Source organism: Polypterus senegalus, chromosome 7 (genome assembly GCF_016835505.1).
Source record: "Polypterus senegalus isolate Bchr_013 chromosome 7, ASM1683550v1, whole genome shotgun sequence".
Classification (NCBI taxonomy): domain Eukaryota; kingdom Metazoa; phylum Chordata; class Cladistia; order Polypteriformes; family Polypteridae; genus Polypterus; species Polypterus senegalus.
The window spans coordinates 11,648,951-11,676,634 of record NC_053160.1 but is presented as its reverse complement, the minus strand read 5'-3'; the positions used below and the strand labels follow the sequence as shown (position 1 = coordinate 11,676,634).

Below are 27,684 nucleotides of genomic sequence, written 5' to 3'. Positions count from 1 at the left end.
CAATAAACTACAGATCCCATAATGCAGCGCTTCAGCTGCCTTGCCAACACTTACGCGTTAATCAAGTCTACCTTATGATGCTGCAAGTTATTGCGAAGCTAGCTCACACGATGCTGAAGAGAAAAGTTGATTCTGAAAATAGAGCCTTTAAAACCGATGGGAGGCTGAGTATATGTTTACTGAACCCGTGTGTCTCATTTGTGGAGCTAATGTGGCTGTAATTACAGAATTTAATCTAAGACGGCACTATGAGACAAAACATCAGGGTAACCTGAAAGACCTGAATGCAATGCAGAAGATACAGAAAGCAGAAGAATTAAATAAGAATCTGACACTTCAGCGGACGTTTTACCGTGCACAATCACAAAGTGATTTCAATTGAAGCTGCTTTTATGGGAGACACAACCACTTGCCCCACTTTCCCTGTTGCCAAGTAATGTTAAACCAAGTCGTCACTACGGTGTTCCCAAATCGCACTTTGCTGATAAACTGAGCGCACTGAGTTTGCACGGCGCTTTGGTGACTTTGAAGAACAAAAAGTCCGTCTACATGCGGCTCGAACCTTGTGCATGTTTGGTAGCACATATCTGTGTGAGAAGCTCTTCTCAGTGATAAAGACTAACAAAACAGCACACAGGAGTCGCCTCACTGATGAGCACCTGCAATCCATCCTGAGAATCTCCACAACACAGAACCTCACACCAAACAGAAACGAACTTGTGCCAAAAAGATGCCAGGCGTCCAGCTCTAAAATGACATATGAGCAAAGACAACTGAATGATTTGATTTGTTATTGCTGAAAGGAACACATTTTATTTATATTTCCAGGTTTTGTTATGCAGCATGTTCATATTTGAATTTGTATAATTTTGACAGGATATATTTTTATGGAGAGCAAAATCTTTTGGGATATTTAAAATCTAAGTTTATTTTTTATATAAAATTACATAAGAGTAAAGAAATTTGAATGTTTGTTCTTTTAATGTTTACTTTATTTCTAACTTGTATAATTTAGACAGGATATATTTTTATGGAGAGCAAAATATTATAAGTTGTTTAAGGTTTGAGTTGATTTATTCAGGAATAATATTCCTGTCTGTTTTACCATTCCTACCAAAGATATTTCTGTCGACTAAATAAAAATTCCTTCTATTTAAAATTTAAATAGAACTTGAACAAATCGATAGTTCATAATATCCACGCAGACTTGCGTAAGAGCGGAGTTATCCGTTTTAACAAGCAGCGTATTGCACTGATCTGAAATAGCTGTGTGTGTATATATGTAGATATGTATGTATATGTATATATATGTTTATATATGTGTGTGTGTATGTATGTATATATATATATGTATTTGTGTGTATATATGTGTGTGTATGTATGTATGTGTGTATGTATTTATGTGTGTGTGTATATTTATGTGTATATGTATAGATATGTATATATATATGTTTATGTGTGTGTGTGTGTGTAAATATATATATATTTATATTTATATATATATATATGACAGCAACACTCATCACTCACAACAGTGACAAAACAATTACATTGACAATCATGTTACGTTATTTTCAAAATGTTTCCTTTTCTTTTTCATTGCTTCTTTAACACACTACTTCTCTGCTGCGAAGCGCGGGTATTTTGCTATCTATCATATAGTGCCTTTCCAATCTATCTATCTATCTATCTATCTATCTATCTATTATATAGTGCCTTTCATATCTATCTATCTATCTATCTATCTATCTATTATATAGTGCCTTTCATATCTATCTATCTATCTATCTATCTATCTATCTATCTATCTATCTATCTATCTATCTATCTATCTTTGCTTCAGAAGGCCTGGTCTTTATCTAGGTTTCCTCCTGGCACAACTCCCACGTAGATCTAAATTGAGTAGCCTCTTTCTAATGGTAGACTTTTGCACTTTGACACCAACAGTAGCAAGAGCTACCCAGAGGTCCCGTGATGAAATCAGAGACTCCTTTCATCATCTTGAATTCTACTCTCAGGCTGAGCTTGTTGGGTGGGCTAGCCTGGGCAAGTTGGCAGTTTTTTTGAAATCTTCACCATTTGTAGATGATCTTCCAGACAGTCTGTGAAATGGTGTAATTCCAATTGTTTGGTGATCTTTGTAATTCCCTTCCCAGACTTGTAGGGATCTGTTCTAATGATCTGATGCACCTCCTTTTAACATTAGCTATTTTGAGGTGGTGGACTTACTTTGTCCAAAAACAAAATTTGCATTCGTGTTTATTTAAATTATACAAAGGACCGCAAGATGTAAATATGGCATGATGATCGCTATATTACAACATCTTTAGCTAAAGCTACTGTTTAAATGAAGATGATATGTTAAACGGAGTGCATTTACGTTTTTTTACACACTGTAAGCGCAACACAAAGTTAAAATTTCAATCAGCTCATGATGACTAACCCTACTCCTAACCCTGCTCCTAACATTTTCTGCACATTTCACTGTGCATGTAGACTTTTTCGGTCTAATTTCTCCAGCTTGAAAACATTTTCTCATTTTCTATTATAACATTATTCAGCCTGAAGTTTTTATAAATTGAATGCAGGCAATGCTATTTCACAAAGGTAATACTCTTTTTTGCCAGTTTTAGGGAATTAAAAGACAATATTAATTGTATGTTTCATGCAGAACAGTTAATCCCTTTCACCCTACCTCAGTTCAGCTCTCCTATATTAATAGGTCAACATCTAGAATGTGAACCAAAAGGAAAAGAATGAAAGGATAACACTAATCCACTATTATTTTATTTTTTAGAAAAGGAAAGTCTAAAGCAGTGGATGCCTTTTGAATTTTGCTAAAAATGACTGGAGTTTTAACACATGCTTATTATAATACAGCAAATGCATACCAAATGACTTTATAACAACAAATCTATAAAATGTGGACAGTTATTAATGGCAACAGCTGCTTTTTAATATAAAAGCGGAATGCATTTTGAAAAGGAAAGCATTAACCTTCATAATAGATGTGGACTTTGATGTGCAATTTACTTAATATTTCCAAATCTCTATAATTAACCTTTTTGTGCTGGGCCATTATTTTAGCAACTGAAAATAGTTTTACTGGAAATGATTTATGTACCAGGGTGCTGGGTCCCATGATAAATGATTTTAAAAGAAATACCACTGGAGATCCTTTTAATATTATATATTGTAGCAGAAAGTGCTTTTAGTCATCACTGGGTAGACATCTCAGCGTACATCAGGGGCCTTTCTGTGTTCTGACTTTATTGAATTTTACTGAATTGTGAAAAGATTGCAAATTTAAATACTGGCTAAACATAAAAAAAAATTTAGTTTTTTTCTTTTCTTTAAATTTGCAGTATGAACAGCCCTGTGTGGTGTTTGCATGTTCTCCCTGTGTCTGTTTGGGCTTCCTCTAGGGGTGCTCCACCATACACAGACACATGCACAATATTCTGCTAACACAGGCTAATCACTTATTTCATTAAAAATAAATACATATATATATAGAATAATACGGAAGCTGAGAGAGGAACGTGCAATATCGTTATTTTTTTAAATTGTTTCCGCGAGATAACAGAATAATTTTATCGCGACCTCAATAAAACAAAAGATCTTGTTTTTTCGAAATTATGAAATAACTGTATCTAACATTTCATGTTTAGCTACAAAGCCACATCCTGTTTGAAATGGCAGAAGAGCAGAACTGTATTGATCAGCGCGTCACATTTTTGTTCCATCAAGGGCTGACGCAGAACTAAAATTTGTTTATGACTTAGTTTAGAAAATAATAACGTTAGTGTCCGTCATTTAAGAAGATGGCTAGCAAGGCTTCAGCTGTATAAACGAACATACAGTAGGTTAAATTTCATTTCCTCGAGATTGGGATAAAATTATTCCGTTATCTCAAGAAAACAAATTTTCTGTTTCTCGACATCTCAATAAAATTATTGCGTTATTTCGAGAAAACAAATTTTCAGTTTCTCCAAATCTCGATAAAATTAGTCTGTTATCTCGAGGAGACAATTGAAAAAAATAACGATATTGATAGATAGATAGATAGATAGATAGATAGATAGATAGATAGATAGATAGATAGATATGAAAGGCACTATATAGATAGATAGATAGATAGATAGATAGATAGATAGATAGATAGATAGATAGATAGATATGAAGGCACTATATAGATAGATAGATAGATAGATAGATAGATAGATAGATAGATAGATAGATAGATAGATAGATAGATAGATAGATAGATAGATAGATACTTTATTAATCCCAAGGGGAAATTCACATAATCCAGCAGCAGTATACTGATACAAAGAAACAATATTAAATTAAATAGTAATAAAAATTAAAAGAATTAAAATAAAATTAATGTTCGCATTTACTCCCCTGGGTGGAATTGAAGAGTCGCATAGTGTAGGGTAGGAACGATCTCCTCAATCTGTCAGTGGAACAGGACGGTGACAAAAGTCTGTCACTGAAGCTACTCCTCTGTCTGGAGATGACACTGTTAAGTGGATGCAGTGGATTCTCCATGATTGACAGGAGTTTGCTTAATGCCCGTCGCTCTGCCACAGATGTTAAACTGTCCAACTTTAATCCTACAATGGAGCCTGCCTTCTTAACAAGTTTGTCCAGGCGTGAGGCGTCTTTCATCTTTATGCTGCCACCCCAGCACACCACCGTGTAGAAGAGGGCACTCGCCACAACCGTCTGGTAGAACATCTGCAGCATCTTACTGCAGATGTTGAAGGATGCCAACCTTCTCAGAAAGTAAAGTCTGCTCTGAGCTTTCTTACATAGAGCATCAGTATTGGCAGTCCAGTCCAATTTGTCATCCAGCTGCACTCCCAGATATTTAAAGGTCTGCACCTTCTGCACACAGTCACCTCTGATGATCACAGGGTCCATGAGGGGCCTGGGCCTCCTAAAATCCACCACCAGCTCTTTGGTATTGCACGTCCTCTCTCAGCTTCAATAGAATAACATAATAATACCAACAGAACTATCCATCCATCCATCCATTTTCTAACCCGCTGAATCTGAATACAGGGTCACGGGGGTCTGCTGGAGCCAATCCCAGCCAACACAGGGCACAAGGCAGGAACCAATCCTGGGCAGGGTGCCAACCCACCGCAGGACACACACAAACACACCCACACACCAAGCACACACTAGGGCCAATTTAGAATCGCCAACCCACCTAACCTGCATGTCTTTGGATTGTGGGAGGAAACCGGAGCGCCCGGAGGAAACCCACGCAGACACGGGGAGAACATGCAAACTCCACGCAGGGAGGACCCGGGAAGTGAACCCGGATCTCCTAACTGCGAGGCACAACAGAACTATTTTGCATGTAAATTGTGTATGTATCAAAACATGCAAATGTGTATAGAACAATAAAATGACAAAATATAACAACTTTGCATGTAAATAACTGATGTACAAACTTTCTATAGAAAAGAGAAGCACACCAAACAAATAATATTAGAAACAAAGTCCTGCAGGTTAAGTGGATTGGCGATGCTAAATTGACCCTCGTGTGTGTGTGTTTTCACTCTGCAATGGACTTGCCTTGTGCCCTATGGTGGCGGAGATTGGCTCCAGCAGACCCCCACGACTCTGTTCAGCACTAAACAGGTTAGAAAGGTTTATTGACTGGTAAAAGTTAATTAAGAGAAGTCACGTAGCAGTCCACTCCAGAAACCTGCTTAATCCATCAAAAGTTTCAGGGGGTCCCAACTTATCTCATCCTAAAGCAGGACACAATCCTTGGAAGACCCCCACTCAAACTCCCTGACACACTCATTCAGACATCCATTGTCTCAAAACACTTTTGTTTCATATTCAGGGTTGCAGTGGATTTCATTATATGGGCATATAAATTTTATATTCTTTTACTAATCTCTACTTTTCTCTGCTGTCTTTTCCAGTTCTTCTGTGGTGGGACTTTGCACCACCAGCACCAACTGATCAAGAGTCCTGTGCAACCACCTGTGATGTTGGAATGAAGGCGAGTGACCCAGCTGTCCACGAGACCCCCACCTTAAATCCTCTCAGACAAAGCCTGAAAACAATGAGGACTGATTTAAGCACACTTACATTAAGTAGAATGCCCAGTAGGTGTTGAGTGGTCTTTTGGTCTTGGAATCCCAGCAGATTTTCTTTTTCCTTCAGTTTAACTGGAGTTTGTTTTGTTTTAGTTTTCTTCCTGCTCGTCTGATCTTATCACTGGATTGATCTTTAGAGACGTACACTACGATGTTGTAAATAAGGGTGACGATACTCTTCCAGTAGTTATACACTCACCGGTCACTTTATTAGGTACGCCTGTTCAACTGATTGTTAGCACAAATATCTAATCAGCCAATCACATGGCAGCAGCTCAATGTAGACACTGAGAAGATGACCTGCTGAAGTTCAAACTGAGCATCAGAATGGAGAAGAAAGGGGACTGAAGTGACTTTGAATGTGGCATGGCTGGTTGTGCCAGACAGGCTGGTCTGAGTATGTCACAAGCTGCTGATCTACTGGGATTTTCACACACAACCACCTCTAGGGTTTAGAGAGAAAGGTCTGAAAAAAGGGAAAATATCAGTGAGTGGCAGTTCTGTAATTGGTGGAGATGCCTTATTGATGCCAGAGGTCAGAGGAGAATAGCCAGACTGGTTTGAGCTGACAGAAAGGCAAAGTCAAATAAGCACTCATTACAACTGAGGTGTGCAGAAAAGCATCTCTGAACATGTCGAACTATGAAGCAGGTGGGCTACAGCAGCAGGAGACCACAATGGCTGTCTTCTTCTTCTTCTTCTTCCCTCCCTGGCCAAAGCTAGTTTGGCCAGAGAGCAAACTCTACGAAGAGTCCTGGTGGTTCCAATCTTCTTAATTTCACCAGTAGTGAGTTGATGTGCTTGATCAACCTTCTCCATACAGTTTGACCCTGCACCTTCATCCCACTCAGACCCTTTTTCCTTCAAATCTTCTTTTATTATTTATGCATCCACCTTTGCTTTCTCTTCCCCTCCACTTCCATTACCATATATTCATTGTCGCTCCTCATCCATGTCCATACCACAACTTTCCTGTACTTTTGTAGATGTCTCTCCCACTGTTGTTGTCCTCCTGATTGTCTCATTTTTTATTCTGTCCTTTTATATAACTCCACACATCCATCTCCACATTCTCATTTCTGCCACATCCACCTGTGCTCCCTTTACTGCCCAAGTCTCAGCTACCTACATCATTGCTGGTCTTACCACTATCTTAAAAACCTGACCATTAACCTTTGCCTTAATTCTTTGATCATACAATACTCCTGATATCTTCATCCAATTGTTTCATCCACACTGCACTATGTGAGTTATCTCTCCATCTAATTTTCCATCTTGGGCTACCACTGATCCTAGATATTTCAAATTTCCCCACTCTTTTCAGTCGCTCTCCATGCCAGCTAACTTCTGAATCCTGATCCTCATTAAACCTCCGATATTCCGTCTTCTACTTCCTATTTATCTTCAACCCTCTATCTTCCAAAGCCCTTCTCCAGTCTTCCAGCTTTCTCTCCACGTTCTCCTTTCTGGTGATACACAACATCAGGCCATCAGCAAATATCCATCCATTGTTTTTGAAAACCCACTTAATTCAATTGTATGGTCACAGCCTGGTCATAATTAGGGAATCCATTCCCGGGAATTCGGGAATACCGGGCTCCAGGGGATGACACAGTGCACAGGCATCTCACATGTGAACAGTTTTAGAACGACCGACACTTATTTTTAATAACTACTGCAATATTTTGATACCAATAAAAGACTAACCTTAACTACAAGCAGTTCATGCTCTCATATAAGTACATGTATCTAGTTAGTTGCGGTAATAAGAGCGTAGAAAGCACGTGTCCAGCGTGCAGTCGTCCAGGTGAGAGTGTACCTTCGTACACCAGCTTTGTACGCCAGCCGCTGAGAAAGCACGCACTGACTCCACTGAAGTAGGCGGCACAGTCATCAGATACTGATACACTTATGCCCGCGCTTGTCGTTGCTCTGAAACACCGCCATTTCAGCTTTTACTGAAGCGTCCAGTTTCTTGGCACAGATAATGCGGATGCAACAGACTGACGCGTTGCAATTTCAAGTTGCTGTTCAAAGCTGCCAACAGCACAGACATCAATGAACTCTGCCTCATCCCGGCATTCGTGAGCTGCAGAGTGCAGACTCCTCCCAGTCCACTGTGCTCAGTCTTAGTGGGAGCCGGGAGACTGACTGCTGCTGGTCTGTTGTTGAATGAATTAATGAGCAACACACTACACCATGGGCCAAAAAACCATGCCACTTAATTATTTTCAACTATAACTCTGTTATTTCTTGATCGATTTTTACACTTTGACACGCTATATATGCAAGCTTGGCCGTTCCCGTTCACCCGGGAATTCCAGTAGTTTAATTCCCGGGAATGCGGATTCCCTAGGCAGGATGCTAGTGCACTGCAATGCACCCACAAGCTCACTCTTTCTTGGGCAGTCTTCATGTTTTGAGGAAATCACAGAAAAATCAGAGCCTCCATAGGAAAAAAACACCAAAAAGAAAGTTGCCAATGCCGTGGTTCAAATTCAGTTTCTTGGTGCTAAACAATGAGCCACCCCACGTAAGAATTAGAGTGGTACTGGAAGTGAATACCATTGTAATACAGTAAAATGCAGAGCTGTTTGATAAGGATATACTCTTCTAAAGTAAATCTTTTAAACTAAACTGTCATGAGGCGAGGTCCTTGGCAGCGCCTAGTTTTAGAATAAAGCAGATGTGACAGAAGTTGGCAGGGGGTGGCATGAAAGTGCATCGCAGTGTGGCGGAGCAGCTCAGAGGTGGTCAGTGGATTATGCGTTCACGTGCAGATGTGCGAAGTCTGGCCGATTGTCTCGTTAGCACTCTGGGGCGCATAATTGAACATCTGTGCCCGCCGAGAGTTTAAATAGGAGAGTCCAGGCAGGACAGATTGAGAGAGGAAAAAAAAAAAAGTGGACAGAATACTTGGTAAAGAAACATCAAGACAGCGTCAAAAAGGCGAGTTAGCACGGACAAGCAGAGGCAGGGTAGAGCGATGTAAAATAAGCTTCGAAGAGAAAGGACTTGGATGGACCCTCTCACACATTCCGGGTTGTGTGTACAGAGCACACGGGTGCTCGATGTCGATGTGGGCCGGTGAGACAAGAGTCAGGTGATGGCGATCACAGCTGTCAGAGTCCCCGCCTGCTGGGAAGGCCTGCTTGGGTGAGCTGGAAAAACAGAGAGAAGGCCGCGATCCGCTTACCGAGGGGCCCAAAGTTTCTCAAAGGGATTTAAAAGTATTGCACAGGGGCTGATTTGTTTTCAATTGTATTTTTTTAAAAAATGATCTATTTGTATGGAATGATAACAATAAAATTGAATATAATAACCCTGCACTCTGCACTTCGTAAAGCGTTCGGCTCAGTTGATCAAGCTGCCCTGTGGAACATCCTGAGGGTTCATGCAATCCCCTAGAGGTTTCTGGGTATCATGGCCGGCCTGCACACTGGTACTGGGAGTGCTGTACAGAGTGGACGCAGGACCTCTGTGTTATTCCCAGTTGATTCTGGGGTTCGTCAGCGGTGTGTTCTGCTCCTACTCTGTTCAATGCTTGTATGGACTGGGTGTTGAGCAGAGTCGTGGGTTCCAGAGGCTGTGGGGCATCTGTTGGTGAAGAAAGATTCACTGATGTTGACTTTGCTGATGATGCTGTGATCTTTGGAGAGTCAATGGAGGCTCTGATCAGGACGCTCGAGAAACTGAGTGAGGAGTCTGAGTGTCTGGGCTTGTGAGTGTCCTGATAAAAACCAACATCCAGGCCTTTAGTGACCTCTTGGGCACGGCCATCAGCAGTGTGTCTGTCTGCGGAGAGAGTGTCGACCTCATCGAGAGGTTTACTTACCTCGGCAGTGACATTCATGTCTCTGGTGACTCTTCCTACGAAGTCAGTAGACAGATTGGGAGAGCCTGGAGGGGTCATGAGGTTGCTGGAAAGGGGTGTGTGGCGCTCCCGATAGCTATACAAAAGGAAGAAGGTCCAAGTCTTTAGAGTCCTGGTGCTTCCTGTCTTGCTATATGGTTGCGAGACATGGACGCTATCCAGTGACCTGAGATGAAGACTGGACTCCTTCGGTTCTGTGTCTCTTTCGAGAATCCTTGGGTACCACTGGTGTGACTTTGTGTTGCTCATGGAGTCTCGAATGAGGAACATGACCTGCATTCTGAGGGAGTGTCAGTTATGGCACTACGGCCATGTTACGCATTTCCCCGAGGGTGATCCTCATTGTCGGGGACCTGACCAGGCCAAGGGGGTCACCCACATAACACCTTGCTGCGGCAGATAGAGGGTCATTTCCGGAGGGTGGGACTGGACCGCGTGTCTGCCTACCTACCAGGATCCTGATCTCTTTCGTCATGTGGTGGGTGCGGCAACACACTGTACCAGTGCATGCCTCCCAACTTGACTTGACTCTGCACTTTGGCTAATGTAACCCATCCCTACCACTCACTGTTGCGCCCATCTCCATTTCAAATTACTAGGGGGGCGTGGGGACAGTTTAATGATGGGTATGCACCCCAGACTTTGAACCCTGCCATAAACATTGACTTTTTATTGTGACAAGAGTAAAAATAGTCATCAGATTTCTGAATTCTCCAGTCAGCCATTACATGCATAGTAATCACTCACCAAAAAAATCATTATTACATCAATATATGTCAAGTGAGGTCATTGAGGCCTTTACATTTTTAGAAACAATTAATCTTCTCTGCCCTTAGTTCTGCTATAACCTCACAGTGTATACTGTATGTCACCATATCAGGTCACAGTCACAAGCAAGAAACATTATTCCAGAAGAAATAGAAACTGCAACCAGTTTGAATAGACCCCATGAGCTTCTGGGTGGCACGTCGGTTCAGCACTGAGTTCTGCTGGCTCACATCTCCATGGTTCTGGGTTCAAACGTCCATGTGGATGCTGTGATGGTGTGGGTTTATCTTTAGCTTTTCCTTTCGTGTCTCAATGACAGATGAAAGTTAGGCTAACTGCCAATTCTAGACTGGTCCAGTGTAAGTGCGAGTGTGGGCGCCCATTCAGTTCTGCCTTAAACCCCACACGGCCTGACAGGCTCCGTCCTCCAACAATAATAAAGCCGATTAGGTTATTTTGATTATACTGGGAAAAGGATGGTAAGGATAGAGCTGCCAGGCAAGAGGAAAAGAGGAAGGCCAAAGAGAAGGTTTATGGATGTGGTGAGAGAAGATATGCAGGTGATGGGTGTGACAGAACAAGATGAAGAGGACAGGAAGATATGGAAGAAGATGATCCACTGTAGCAACCCTAATGAGAGCAGCCAAAAAAAGAAGAAGAAGATATGCAGGACTTGTCCCATCTCTCCTGCACAGTGCATTAATTTTTAATGTCGTGAGTTAGAAGACACTGCATGTCATTGTAATGCATATGGAGACCCAGGGTTACTTAAAAAGCCTGCTGTGATTTCTAAAGTGTTCTTACTTTCGCAGTCATTACGGTGTACTTACTTGTAGGGTTGCACTTTAAAGCAGCAGGAAGGATTCTCCTTGCTAGCTCAGTAGCACTTAACAGAGATGGTGGAGAAAAATAAATTAAAAATGTGTAAAAATAATGACCAAATCTAAGAGCAGCACCAATTGTATCTAGGAAATGTAAGAGGCAAACTGATTCAGTCATGACATTGTCCATTCACTACCTTAATGTAGAGTATTTACTCAGTGGCCACTATATTAGGCACACCAGCCTGTTAATGCAAACAGCCTGCCCCTCCACATTCGCTCTTATTGTAACTACAGCTCCACTTATGCAGCACGCAAACAAGTCATGTGATCCAAGGTGACATCGACTATGTTACGATTTCTGGTGGCAGAAAGTGATGACTGCAGTCCTAAACTGCGAGCGAGAATCAAAAAGTAAAGGCAACTCGGTAACATACCAATAACTGTGAGCAGGCGAATTAACAGTTCAATCACTTTAGTTTCCCTGCGGGTTCATGCATTTCTGTCGTTACACTAAGTTCTTTATTCCAGGCTTTTTGGCTGCTCCCAGCTGCTTCCTTAATCTCATCATCAGAGGTGGCCGCATCGATCCTCTTCAAGTGGACCGACAATGTGACAGTCGCCTGGTTTTTAAATCAGGGCTGTAAGGGGGATCTGGATGATGTTCAGATCACAAATCTCGTATTGCCTCCACTGTTGTGGCCACTGCATGGGGACGTGCACTGTCATGAAGCAGATAGACTGTTTTTGGTAGAGTTCCTCTTCTTCTGCTGTGCATTGCAGGCTTCACTTTCCAATTTCCCTCCCTCTGTCCACTAACATCTCACTACAGAGTGTTGTTCAACAACAGTTTAAACCCTCCGCAGAGCGTCCATGTTCATTTGCACTTGGCTTCAACACAAGCTGTGCAGGATTGAACTACCCATAAGCCATTGCAAACATGTTGTATTGCGTCACCTTCTATCTGTTGTGATTACTGCCTAACTTTCAAATTGCCTTTTCGTTTTGATGTACCCTCGTATTACAAGGTGCGACCCAAAAGTTTTTAGATGAGTTGTTTTAAAAGAGTACTGTGCGTTACATCTAGCGGCCAACACCGTAACTACCGTAGTACTGTGCTTCACGTAACACGTGACCAGGCTTCAGTGGTTCTCGTTCAGTGGTCTGTGAGTACGAACTTGTTTTGCAAGTGAAGATTCTACGTGGGTGTTTTGGATCGGCTACTGAAGAGAATTTGACGAGTTAGAACGGCCAAATTCCAATAATCCAGTGAGTGGTTCCTTCTTCACGATAAGGCACCATCTGATAACGTTGCAATTGTAAAGAAGTTTCTGGCAGGAAACAGGAATGTTGCTCTTCTTCAGCACCCACCTTAATCACCAGATCTTGCACCTGCTGACTACTTTCTCTTCCCCCAAATTAAAATTTCCCTTAAAAGGGCGGCATTTTCAAACAGTGGAAGAAATTCCGTGTGCAGTGACAAGAGAACTTAACAACATTTCAAAAACTGCTTTCCTGGAGGGCATGAAGAAGTCGAAGGAACGTGAAAACAAGTGTATTGATCAAGGAGGAATGTATTTTGAAGAATTAAAATAAATTATGTCCATATAAGAAGTTTAAATAACAGTTGTCTAAGAACATTTGGGTCTTACCTTGTGTTGTAATGTAAGATTTCACATATAGCTTGATAAATGTTTTGTATGTCTTTATTTAAAATTTAGGCAAAGCAATGTAATTTAGTGTTACTTTGGTGAGAGGCATTCGTGTTTGCCCCCCTTTACGACTGAGTCTCTTTGTAATTTTACGACAGGATTTGGGGGATGTGTCTTAAACCAGTTTGATGAGTATTTCTCTGCTAAAGTCTTTCAACACCCACAAGGAAGCCAGGTTACGTTAACACAGTGGTTCTCAAACTGTGGGGCGGGCCCCCCTAGGGGGGAGTGAAGTAACAAAAAGGGGGGGGCGTGAAGATGCGAAAAAAAGAGAACAAGAATCAAAAATATGAAAAAAACATCTGTTGAAACCAAAAGAAATGAACTTAAACTACATTCTGATACTAGAACAATAAATATAGAGTTAGATAAATGTCGATAAACGTTAAGTAGGTATAATAAAATATGCATCTACATTTAAAAAAAATGTTGGGGGGGGTGCCATTAAAACTGTTATGAAAACTCGGGTCACAAATACTTAAAGGTTGAGAAACACTGCGTTAACATATGGTTTGGGCTGCAGGTGTTAAGATGTACTATTTCCTCCCATTGGTCTGAGGTATGGCTGTTTGGAATTGGCTTGTCTCAGAGGCCTTTAAGTACCATGATGTCCTATTGGCTCTAGGGGTTGGACAGATACCCTATAAATCTGCTTGCTTCATCTCACTCTCTTTCTCTTACTAACATCTGAAAGAAGCTCTCTCTTACTGATCTGATGAAGAAGACCATCACACCATGAACTGAAGACAACACAATGAAGAGCACAGTTTCAGCCATTTTGAACAGACATGTGGCTAAAAGCTGAGCACCAATGATGCCTTAACTAGAGACATTTTAAGTAACTACAAGTCTGTGTGCCACCTGAACTACACATCACCATGTAATCAAGTTGTATGGTTGCCAGTATTCAAATGTACTTTGCATTTTGTTATTATTTATGAATATTATCAGTAATACATTATTTTATGTGTAACTTAACTCCTGCTTGTCTTTTTACTACATCTAATTGCCTGAGGTTATAGATATGGAAGGGAAGGTGGGGTTAAGTTATATACAATAGTACCTTATAAACAGTGGTAAGTCTGTCAGATTAGACATTCTAACGCTACATGTTAATAATACAATAGGGGAAAGTACAGGAATATATATATCACTCTACCAAGATTAAACACCTCGTATATTTTATTAGTTGTATATTGTGTTTGTAATTAATTTAGACCACATTGCAGAGATCTGTTTTCATTGTGACATTTTGTGCCCTTTCTGCACTTGATTGACGTTTTTCAATCGTTTTCTTGGCCAGTTTTCCGGCATTTTTGAAGCATTTTTCAAGCATTTTTATAGAAGCGTTTTCCACAGACAATAGGTTTAACATAATTTTCTTTTACCATTTTGTGGGTCGAAATGTGATTGTGGTGCCTAATGAATGACTTCAATAACTTTAGTGCTTTTAAATTTCCATCCATCCATTATCCAACCTGCTATATCTTAACTACAGGGTCACGAGGGTCTGCTGGAGCCAATCCAAACCAACACAGGGTGCAAGGCAGGAAACAAACTCTGGGCAGGACGCCTGCCCACCGCAGGGCACACACACACACTAAGGACAATTTAGAATCACCAATGCACCTAACCTGCATGTCTTTGGACTGTGGGAGGAAACCCACGCAGACACGGGGAGAACATGCAAACTCCATGCAGGGAGGACCCGGGAAGTGAACCCGGGTCTCCTAACTGCGAGGCAGCAGCGCTACCACTGCACCACCGCGCTGCCCACTTTTAAATTTGCCAACCACAATTCTGAAGAGGAGGTACTGTCGGAGTCGTGAGTGTCGAAATCGAGTTCACCCTGTTCAACAGCAAAGGGAGTGTACAGCATGGTTTAGGGTAGCAGGTTGGCACCGTTGGGTCGCAAGTTTCTGTTGTATTTAATGGGAATGGGCTACAGATGGTTTGTGAAGAGGGTTGTGGTGTGCTGCTATGGGTTGATCAAGCAATTAACGTTACTTCGACGATTGTCAGCGAATACCCCTAATCGTCTGATGATTGCCCACGATTCTCCAAGAAAGGAAACTAACAATTTTCTAAGGCTCTGATTATTAGCCGCAAACTCAACAAGGCACGGGCTTAGCAAACACTAAAAAGAATGGGTCACAAAATATAAAAGGTTTAAGAGACCCCAGGCTAGAGAAGAATTCTGGACTCTCTATGATGGCCTTCTCTGGAAAATTCCAGGATTACACACAAATGTTGATAAGCACGCAAGTAGTAAGTAAGGTACTAGTTTAAAAAAACAGGCAGACATACCTCAGGAAGATAATGAGGGTTTGCCATTTTGGTTGTCATATAGAATTTAAAGTTTTTGTCGTAATCGATGTCCGAGTCACCGAGGCGAATTAGCGTTCTCCCACCACTAACAAAGGTCTGCTTCAGTAGTATTGGTTCCAAAGCCGGATCCAGTGTCTCTTTCAGCTATGAGAAATAAGATTAAATGAATACATTAGCTAAAAATTGCAGACATATAATGTAAGTACAGTATATTGATTTATGGGTTATAAAATACATCCTTGTTTATCAACAGACACAGGAAAAAATAATTTGGAATCAATTAACATGAATATCAGTTAGAAAGAATACAATCCGGCCATATATCCATCCATCCATTTTTAAATTCTTATAACAGCATCCAGTGCCTATTTGGTCGCACTGAGCATAACGCAACCACAGCAAAGGCACCAGTTTGTCATAGAAGAAGAAGCGCACCCTCTCATGAAGCCCACACCTGACCCATCTCAAGTCGGTCATTACAGACCAGACTCTGTCTCCTGTCCTTTCTATTTAAAACACCTGAACTAACCACGTCACTTCATTCCTTCGACAGAACAGACAGCTTTATCCTAATTAGTCAGGCTTCAAGAGGGACCGTTTCTCCGAGGTCAGCCATCTTCCTTGACACCCTCTCTAACCTTGACATCACTGGGACTTTCCTCAGGTCATTTGAGTCCTGTTTCTTGGGAAGGTCCTGGTGAAGAGGATGCAACAGACAAGCACAGGGTTGCCCCAAGAATGAGTACTAGTTTCTCTCCTCTTCTGGCTATACACCTCCTCACTAGGCCCCATCATCCTGTGTCATGGCTTCTCATATCCGTTCCATGCCAATGATATGCAGCATTCCAGTAGAATATCTGCATGTCTCATGGAAATTGCATGCTGGATGAAGGAACACCATCTAAGATGGGCCCTCTTGTTATCCCAGCTTGTCCATTTATCCAACATCCAATTTATGTTCACCCCTGCTCACTATATCACTAATGCACATCAAGTAAATCCAGAACTCTGGAGTGGTGATTGATGACCAGCTGTCCTTCACTGACCATGCAGGAAACGTTTCTTGGTCTTGTAGTTTCACCACATTGACAAGTTCAAACCAATTCTGATGAGAGTGTGCAGCACAATTTCTCATCCAGGCTTTGGTCTTGTCACACCTGGACCAGCAAATCTCTTCTGGCAGGAGTACCAATATGTGTCACCAAGCCACTGCATGCGATTCAAAATGCAGTGGCATGTCTGGTGTTCAACTAGCCAAGGTGGGCACACATCATTCCTCTTTTTAGATCACTTCATTGGCTTCCTGTAGCAGCACACATGGAGTAACAGAGTAATGAATGGGTCAGAACCACTTGTGAGGGCCTCTGCTCCTCGGGTTTGCTGGTGAATGGTGTCTGGTCAAATCTCCATTCAGGCTCATTTCACGTGTGGCACTGGAATACGCTGCCCACTACCATTTGAACTGCTGAATCCCTCAATGTGCTTAAGAAGTGTCTGAAGGCTCTCTTGTTCAGTGAGTTTCTGTCTAACTGTTTGTTAGGTTCTTATAACCAAGAAAGTGCTACTCGCCTGCATTTTGTTCTGAGCTCTTCACTTGTGACAATCAATTCTGAGCCCTTGTTCTTTAACACGTGTTTTAAAACTCTTTGTAATTTACTTTGGCTGAAAACGTCTGCTAAGCAAATGAACATAAATGTAGACACACGGACACTCGCTCATACTGGACCAACGTACAATCACGAGTCACACAAATGTCTTAAATCAAATAAAGTGTGAAACCAAATAAAAAAAAAACAAATCAATTAACAACACGGGAAGCATTACCTCTTCTAATAAGACAGGCATTCCTAATCTTATAGCATTCTCCAATGTGCGAAGGAATCCTGAGTCTGTCAATTTAATAACTTTTAACCCATTCTTGGTCTCCTTTGTTCTTATCCAGCGATTTGCCTGTCAAAAGATATGAACAATAAATGTTATAAAATAACTCCTACTTTAGGAAATATTGCTTCAAAATATTCAATAAGAAACACAAAAGTGGCTTTTCCTTATTACCTGTTAAACCATCGTCATCAGACACTTTTTAATTAGGAATAACTTAAAGCTTTTCAGGTTTTTTGTTAAAATAACAAGCTTATGATATATTGAAAATTACAGACGTGGACACATTTGTTGGTATCCCTTGTAATGAACAGCATGCAGGGACTGGCATCCCAGCCAGTGTTGAACAGGGATTCTTACCCAGCTAGGAGGCCGCTGCAATGGAAGGACTAGGGGTGATGAGCACTGCTGGTGTCACACACGTGGGCAGGGGAGGCAGCTGAAGGGCTCACAAAGGGACAATTCCATGCCAGACCAGAGGGTGGCAGAGTGCACTGATCCTTCTCTTTTTCATCGGTAGGCCAACTGCAGGAAATTTCACCTACACTCGAGGACATCACTTCCGGTTCTGGTCCCAGAGGATGTCACTTCCGGTTACGACCCCAATAACATCACTTCCCCTGCCTGGCTTTAAAACCGCCATGTTTGCCTGTCATTTTTATTCTATTCTTGGACTGAAGTCTGTTGAGACCTCTTGTTCACTGAGACAAACTTTCATCTTTGGCAGCCTATTTCAAGTATACGGGCGGCTGCCCCCAAACCTTTTCCCTGTTGTGGCGGACAGCTGGGACCTTTGCCCGGTCGGGATGCCTCCATGCTGGGAGCACCGGAGGAGCAAGTGTGGCCAGAGCACATTACCTCTCCCGGAACGTTAGATGGCAGCCCCCTTGGGTTGCAGCCACGCCTCTGACTCCCGCAGGGCTTCATGGGAGTTGGAGTTTGGTACGGCCCTGTTGGGATCCACGGGTGCTGCCAGGAGGGAGCTAACAATTACAGCTGAGCCCTGGAGAGCAGCTCTTCCTCCAAACCCGGAAGTGCAGCCAGAAACACATCATCAGAAACCTGGAGCACCTCCGGGCGCCCTATATAAGGGGCCAGCAGACACTACTCAGGGAGCCAGAGTCGGGAGGAGGAGGACGAAGCCTGCCGGAGGGAGACTGAAGGAGAAAGAAAGACAGAGAGAGATAAAGAGAAGAAATGAAAGGGAGGAAAGTAAAGTGTGTTTCTGCTTGTTGGAACACTAAATAAATCACGTGTGCTTTGGGACTTCGGTGCGTCCTGGTGTCTGTCAGTGATCCGGGCTGAAATATTCACACTGTGTTTGTCAAATCCTTTCACACTGGTAATACTCTCCTACCATATTCTAGAAGGCAGTCTCCATGGCCTTTGAGTAGGATTGCCACACGGATGCAGGCAGAGCATGCTGGGACCTGTAGTCCTATGGTGAAACCCTGCTGGGCTCTGTTGGGGCCGCCAGGGGGAGCTGCAGGGAATCCCAATCCCTACATTTTGGGGCTTCCGATTGACCCGGAAGTACTTCCACCAGTGTAGGCCCTGACACTGGAAGTAAAAGAGACCACTCAGACTCATTCAGGTGAGCCAGAGTCGGGCGGAAGTGGACAAAGTTTGTCTGGCGGAGTGAAAGGAGAGATGAATAAAGAGTGAGAAGATTTGTATTTGGTTTATGTCACTGTTGGCATCATTTTACACAAGGTATTTTAGAAGAATAGACCTTTTATTAAATCTGTGAGGCTGTGTCTTGGGGTTGGACGGCTGCAATGCCCCCTAGTGGTCAAACCCTCCACAACAAAAGAAGAACCCACAATTGTCTTTGAAATAACTTGACACAAGTAAATGACACCCAGCATTGTTTATTCCGCTTTTAATAAAAATCAGACTTTTCATTAGAGTTTGGATTCAACACAATATCTCAGATGGTAACACAAGTGAAAATGACACGGACAAAAATGATGGGCCCCTTAATCTCATATTTTGTTACACAACTGTTAGAGTTTACAGCCACTGCACACAAACGATTCCTAGAACCCTCCAATGAGACTTGTGCGCCTGTCCAGAGGACGTTAGGCCCACGCGTCCTGAGCAAACTGTTCCAGCCATGTTTTTTTTTGAAGGGGGTTTGAAGTATTCTCAGGACTGGCGTAAAAGGAGTCGGGAGGCAGCTGGTGACAAGGAGAAGACAAAAGTTCTCATGCAGGGCCGGATTAAGGTGGGTGCTATTGATGCTGCAGCATTAGGCTCATTCCTGAAATAGGCCCAGATGAAAACAGACGAGAATTTTCTGGAAGCTGCGCAGTTTTCCTTTGCTATATTAACCTCAAAATAATTCTTCCGGAATAGACACAGTGTTACTTATTATACAGTACAGTTACTATTGTTCTTTGCGCTGTGACGTAACACTATAACGGCGTTGTGTTTATTGTTAACTGAAGATTTCAAGTTCATGCTATCAATTTTACGTTAAACAGTTTACTTAGTGATTTAGCTGCGTTTTTTACAATATCTTGGAGATTCTTGCCACTTTATTATTGTTCGGTAAAGGCCACGTAGGAAATTTTTCACCTTGAAAGTTAGTTGTACAGTAAAAATCGATGGCTATTTAAATGGTTATCTGTAAAGGTAAAGGTAAAACTAAAAGCCGGCCCACGCAGAATGAATTTTTTAAATCCTCAACAGGATTCTGGTCTATTATGAAATTTAAATCGTGGACAAATTTTTACCTTCAAGAGCCTGAACTGAGTCACTTTGACCCAATGTCTCTGCAAATGTATTTTTTCTTACTCTGTTTCGTAAGTGAATTGCGCAATTTTGCGTATTTCATTGTTAGGTTTTCTGTATTAAGTGCACTTTTCAGACAATTGCTATTGAATGTTGATGCTACATAGTTTGATGTTAATCTCGAGTTGTTACGATACTACGTCGTCGTTATTATTAATGTTCAATAAAGGCTGGCCGGTTGCGTCTCAAGCAATTAAGGCTCCTTGGTCGGTCTGAGTGCGCGTGTACGGTGGGTGTCGAATGCACGTGCGCCAATGCCGAGAAAACATAGGCCTTTTCTGCGCTGTAGCATCAGGCCCAATTTCGTGTTAATCCGGCCCTGTTCTCATGTATTTGTGGTTTGGCTGGTTGTGCTCACACTTGGTGAGCTATTTGTGCAAATAAAATCCTTTACTTGAATGCGGAACTTTGTTGGAGGTTTGAGGTTCAGTGGCACCCTCTTGTGGTCACACCTTCATTGCATTGTACAGTAATCCCTCCTCGATCGCGGGGGTTGCATTCCAGAACCCCCCGCGATAGACGAAAATCCGCGAAGTAGAAACCATATGTTTGTGTAGTTATTTTTATATATTTTAAGCCCTTATAAACTCTCCCACACTGTTAACATTATTAGAGCCCTCTAGACATGAAATAACACCCTTTAGTCAAAAGTTTAAACTGTGCTCCATGACAAGACAGAGATGACAGTTCTTTCTCACAATTAAAAGAATGCAAATAGATCTTCTTCTCTTCAGGAGCAGAGAATTATAGAGGGAGAGGGAGAGAGCGCTCACAAAGAAAAGCAAAAAATCAATACGTGTGCTTTTAAGTTTGCCGGCATTTTTTAGAGGAGCGTCAGTATCTTCTAAGCAAACAGCCCCTCTGCTCACATCTCCTCCGTCAGGCGCAGAGAACGTGAGAGAGAGAGAGAGAGCGAGATTAAAGCAACAATCAAAAAATCAATACGTGTGCTTTCAAATATGCCGAGCACCGCAATAAAGCGGCATTTTTTTAGAGGAGCGTCAGTATCTTTTAAGCAAACAGCCCCTCCGTCAGGCGCAGAGAATGTCAAAGAGGGTGAGAGAGGCAGAGACAAGCAAACAATCAAGCTCCGCGCGGGATGCATATCTTATAGCATTGAGGAGTTTTAGTTAATATGTAATACATGCTCTGATTGGGTAGCTTCTAAGCCATCCGCCAATAGCGTCCCTTGTATGAAATCAACAGGGCAAACAAACTGAGGAAGTGCGTAGCATACATTAAAAGACCCACTGTCTGCAGAAATCCGCGAACCAGCGAAAAATCTGTGATATATATTTAGATGTGCTTACATTTAAAATCCGCGATAGAGTGAAACCGCGAAAGTCGAAGCGCGATATAGCGAGGGATTACTGTATATCCAGATGAGCATTCACTGGTTCATTTGACTGTCAACTCTCCTGCATACACAGCCCACCCGTAAGGAGGAGGAGGTTAGTTAGGAGCAGGCGCTGATACAGCGCATTACCACACCCACCACATGACAAACCAACTCAGGACCCCAGATTAAGAACCGAGTGCAGCCTTGGGATGGGTGACACCTCAGCACCACACTAGTTCAGATGGAATGGACCCAAAGTGAGATTTTTTATGGTGGTTGGAGTGCCAACTCTGCCACCAACCTCCGGGTGTTTTCCCTGCAGGTTGGAGGGCCTACAAGTAGATTAATGTCATACCCAGGACGTCATACCCACCCATAAGGCCGGAGTTATACTTCATGCGACGCGACGCATGCTGCAGCGGACGCTCCTGCTACGCAAGCGTTGAAGTGTTCATACTTGCGCGTGTACTTTACGTAAATCTGGAGGAATCCACCAGGTGGCAGTGCGAGATATTATCGCGGTGAGAACATGTTCGGCTTCTCTGTGTTGTGAATTGCCTAGAACACCTATTAAATTCTAATGACACCTTACCGCAATATCTCTGAAAAGGATGTTTATTGATTAAATCCATAAATCCAGGGATGTATGTGTCCATTCCAGGAAGCATTGGGCACGAGTGAGAAACAGTCCCTTGACGAGGCCTCAGCTCATCGCAAGGTGAATACAAGCACACACATACACTAGCGTCATTTTAGTGGCACCAAATCCCCAAATCTGCATATCTTTGGAAGGAAACCGGAGCACAGTGTGGAATACCAGCAACATAACTCCCTGCGAGACAGCAGTGCTATCGCTCCACCACCGTGACACCCCCATGTGTGTAATTATTAACAGTATTCATTATTTAAACGAAATTATATGTAAAATGTAACATGCACACTTTAATGCATTTCATCTTGAAAGTGATATCAAGTATAAATCTAAAGATTCTAAATGTGCAGAGAGTTGGAATATCATACATTTAATTTGTTCTGTTTGGCGATCTATTGCGGCTTTCCGCTGCTGAAGCAAAATGCCGACATACAGATGCATTCGTGGTGCTTTTATATTCAAGCGTCGCATATTCCCGATCGTAATGACACGATACATTTTAAAAGTCTCACATACCATCTTTTGTGCCATCTATTTTTTATTGTTTTACTTTACTTGCTGTCAGGTCCAAGAAGCTTGTAGCGATTAAAAACTGGGATGACGTTTACGATGGTCTGCTTTAATGATAAAGTAAACTACGAGGTTAAAGTGGACATTTCGAGATTAAAGCCGAAATTTCCACTTTAATCACAAAATACACGTTTTCACCGTGTCCTTTATTTTTTTCTCAGTGGCTCAAATATAACGCTATACATTATGTTGCTGTTGTTAAGTTGCAAGAATTAAAACATAAAAAAGACATATATAAATGACACGATACATTTTAAAAGTCTCACATACCATCTTTTGTGCCGTCTCTTTTATTTTTTTTGCAACTTCACATCGGCTACATAATGTATAGCGCTGTACTTGAGCCATTCATCAAACAGCAAAGCGCGCACATCGATCCCCGAAGGATCTCCATAGAGGCTTGCTGTCACATGTAGATAGTAAACAGAGACTCTGACGTCACGCTCCGACTTTTAGCATACAGCGCCCCCCGACTTTTTGCTGGTACTGCAACTCGCGCACACGTCGCGTTAATTTCTGAGGACCTGCTCAGAGGACGCGTGAAATGAACGCTGGAAACATGTGGCAGCCATGATGCGGACGCGTACGCGTTCTGAGCGTGAAGTATAAATGAGCCCTAAGACTAACGAGGAAATCAAACCTGTTTGAATTCATCCTAGCCAGTCTCAGGCTAGTTGGTCTCCGTCATTGGGTATGTCACATTAGTCAATCGGCTTCATGTTAGTACGGCGCCAACCACCTTAGCACAACAGGCTAAGATTATGGAAATGAAGGCTACGACTGAAAAATCGCTTGAATGTCAAATGTCTAATGTGACATGGACTTAACAGAGAGTTAATCTTAATTAACTTCAATGCCCATAAGAACATAAGACATTTAACAAACGGTTTAAGACAATTCAGTCAGTCAAGCTCATTTGTTTAGCTAGGATATCCCAAGATGTAGGGTCACCGAGTTTTGAAGCTAAATGTAGCATCAGATTTTTTCACATTTTATTCATGTACAATATACAATACAATACAATACAATTTATTTTTGTATAGCCCAAAATCACACAATGGGCTTTAACAGGCCCTGCCTCTTGACAGACCCCCGGCCTTGACTCTCTAAGAAGACAAGAAAAAACTCCCAAAAAAACCCTTGTAGGGAAAAAATGGAAGAAAAATTGGGAAAGGCAATTCAAAGAGAGACCCCTTTCCAGGTAGGTTGGCCGTGCAGTGGGTGTCAAAAAGAAGGGGGTCAATACAATACAAAATACAGAACAGAACAAATCCTCAATACAGTATAAAGTATGGAGCAGAATTTAACAGTAGATGATATCACATAATATGATATTAAATGTTTGAAACTGGAATTGACTGAAAGTACATGAGTTCAAACGTTGTATATTAATATTCAGGTCAGACCAGTTTGGGTAGCATGCACTGGTACAATGCGTTGCTGCATCCACCATATGACAAAACAGCTCAGGTTCCTGGTTGATAACCCCCCCGCAGCCAGGTGTTAAGTGGGCATCTCCTTGGCCTGGTCCAGTTGCTCAGGTCCTCAACAATGAGGATCCTGTGAGCTGGATCACCCTCAGGGAATCACGCCACATGGCCGTAGTGCCGTAACTGACGCTCCCTCACAATGCAGGTCATGTGCCTCATTTGGGACTCCATGAGCAACACAAAGTCAAACCAGTGGGACCCAAGGATTCTCCGAAGAGACACAGAACTGAAGGAGTCCAGTCTTCATATCATGTCACTGGACAGCGTCCATGTCTCACAACCAGGAGCAGCAGGACTCTAAAGACTTGGACCTTCGTCCTTTTGCATAAATAATCAGGACGGCGACACACCCCTTTCCAGCGACCTCATGACCCCCCATGCTCTCCAAATCCGTCTACTGACTTCATAGGAAGAGTCACCAGAGACGTGAATGTCACTGCCAAGGTAAGTAAACCTCTCGACGAGGTCGACACTCTCTCCGCAGACAGACAGACTGCTGATGGCCGTGCCCAAGAGGTCATTAAAGGCCTGGATGTTGGTTTTTATCAGGACCCTCGCAAGCCCAGAGACTCAGACTCCTCACTAAGTCTCTCAATCAGAGCCTCTGAAAAGACCACAGCATCGTCAGCAAAGTCAAGATCAGTGAATCTCTCTTCACTAACAGATGCCCCGTGCCGGATGGACCCCACCACCCTGCTCAACACCTAGTCCATGCCAGCATTGAACAGAGCAGGACACAGAACACACCAGAAAATTAAGATTAAAGTAGTCAGTCAGTCAGTCAGTCATTTACCAACCCACCATATCCGAACTACAGGATCACGGGGGTCTGCTGGAGCCAATCCCAGCCAGCACAGGGCACAAGGCAGGAGACAAACCCTGGGCAGGGTGCCAGCCCACCGTAGGGCACACATCCACACACCAAGCAGACACCAGGGACAATTTAGGATCTCCATTGCACCTAACCTGCATGTCTTTGGACTGTGGGAGGAAACCAGAGCGCCTGGAGGAAACCCACATAGACACGGGGAGAACATGCAAGCAAACCAGGGTCTTCTTACTGCGAGGCGGCAGTGCTACCACTGTGCCACCCATATTAAGATTACATAATTAATAATTCTTTACATTTATATAGCTCTTTTCTTCCTACTCAAAGCTCTTCAGCGAGTGGGGAGCCACCTCAACTACCACTAATGTGTACCATCTCCCTGGATAATGCGATGGCAGCCATTTTTGCACTAGTATGCTCATCACAAATTACATATTAGGTGGTGAGGTGCTGAGAGACAGAATTACAGCCCCAACTCCAGAAAAGTTGTGACCCTGTGCAAAAATATAAATTAAAACAGAATACAATTATTTGCAAATCTCATAAACCCTTATTTTATTCACAACAGAACATAGAAAACAATTCAAATGTTGACAGTGTGGCATTGTACTCTTTCATGAAAAATATTCGCTCATTTTGAATTTGATGGCAGCAACATGTCTCAAAAAAGTTGGGATGGGGGGCAACAAAACGCTGGAAAAGTGTGTGGTGCTAATAAAGAAACAGTGGGAGGAACTTTCACAACTAGTTTGGTTAATTAGCATCAGGTCAGTAACATGATTAGGTATAAAAAGGGCATCTTAGAGAGGCAGACTCTGTCAGAAGTAAAGAGGGTCACCAATCCACAAAAAAGTGTGTCTACAACTTGTGGAACGATTTCAGAATAATGTAAAACTGGGAAGACTTTGAATATCTCATCATCTACAACACATAATACCATCAAAAGATACAGAGAATCTGGAGAAATCTTGGTGTGCAAGGCACAAGGCCAAAAATCAATATTGGATGCCCGTGATCTTCAGGCCCTGAGGTGGCACTGCATTAAAAACAGACCTGAATCTGTCAAAGAAGTCACTGCGTGGGCTCAGGGACCATCCATCCATCCATCCATTATCCAACGCTTATCCGAGGCCGGGTCATGGGGGCAGCAGCCTAAGCAGGGAAGCCCAGACCACCCTCTCTCCAGCCACCTCCTCCAGCTCTTCTGGGAGGACCTCAAGGCATTTCCAGGCCAGCCGGGAGATATAATCCCTCCAGCATGACCTGGGTCTGCCCCGTGGCCTTCTCCCAGTGGGACATGCCCGGAACAAACCCCCCCTCCCCCCAGGGAGTCATCCAGGGGGCATCCTGACCAGATGCCCAAACCACCTCAACTGACTCCTCTCAATGCGGAGGAGCAGTGATTCTACTTCGAGTCTCTCCCGGATAACTAAACTCCTGACCCTATCTCTAAGGGAAAGTCCAGCCACCCTGCGAAGAAAACTCATTTTGGCCGCTTGTATCCGCGATCTTGCTGTTTCGGTCACTACCCAAAGCTCGTGGCCATAGGTGAGGGTAGGAACATACACTCACCTAAAGGATTATTAGGAACACCACACTAATATGGTGTTTGACCCCTTTCGCAGGTGCTGAAAGCATTCTTTTGAAATGTTGGCCCATATTGATAGGATAGCATCTTGCAGTTGATGGAGATTTGTGGGATGCACATCCAGGGCACGAAGCTCCCGTTCCACCACATCCCAAAGATGCTCTATTGGGTTGAGATCTGGTGACTGTGGGGGCCATTTTAGTACAGTGAACTCATTGTCATGTTCAAGAAACCAATTTGAAATGATTCGACCTTTGTGACATGGTGCATTATCCTGCTGGAAGTAGCCATCAGAGGATGGGTACATGGTGGTCATGAAGGGATGGACATGGTCAGAAACAATGCTCAGGTAGCCCATGGCATTTAAACGATGCCCAATTGGCACTAAGAGGCCTAAAGTGTGCCAAGAAAACATCCCCCACACCATTACACCACCACCACCAGCCTGCACAGTGGTAACAAGGCATGATGGATCCATGTTCTCATTCTGTTTACGCCAAATTCTGACTCGACCATTTGGATGTCTCAACAGAAATCGAGACTCATCAGACCAGGCAACATTTTTCCAGTCTTCAACTGTCCAATTTTGGTGAGCTCATGCAAATTGTAGCCTCTTTTTCCTATTTGTAGTGGAGATGAGTGGTACCCGGTGGGGTCTTCTGCTGTTGTAGACTATCCGCCTCAAAGTTGTGCGTGTTGTGGCTTCACAAATGCTTTGCTGCATACCTCGGTTGTAACGAGTGGTTATTTCAGTCTAAGTTGCTCTTCTATCAGCTTGAATCAGTCGGCCCATTCTCCTCTGACCTCTAGCATCAAAAAGGCATTTTCGCCCACAGGAATGCCGCCTGCTGGATGTTTTTCCCTTTTCACACCATTCTTTGTAAACCCTAGAAATGGTTGTGCGTGAA

At 42.8% G+C, this 27,684-nt stretch overlaps 1 protein-coding gene across 1 annotated transcript in view; it reads right to left on the bottom strand.

Annotated features, from left to right (window-relative positions):
• Positions 1-27,684, bottom strand: part of dnah6 (dynein, axonemal, heavy chain 6) — a 433,707-nt gene that overhangs the window by 119,579 nt on the left and 286,444 nt on the right. Inside the window, exons 56-57 of the mRNA XM_039758084.1 lie at positions 17,456-17,581; positions 15,611-15,775 (exon numbers count right to left, since the gene is read on the bottom strand). Coding sequence (XP_039614018.1) covers positions 15,611-15,775; positions 17,456-17,581 — 291 coding nt within the window. The remainder of the gene's footprint in view (positions 1-15,610; positions 15,776-17,455; positions 17,582-27,684) is intronic.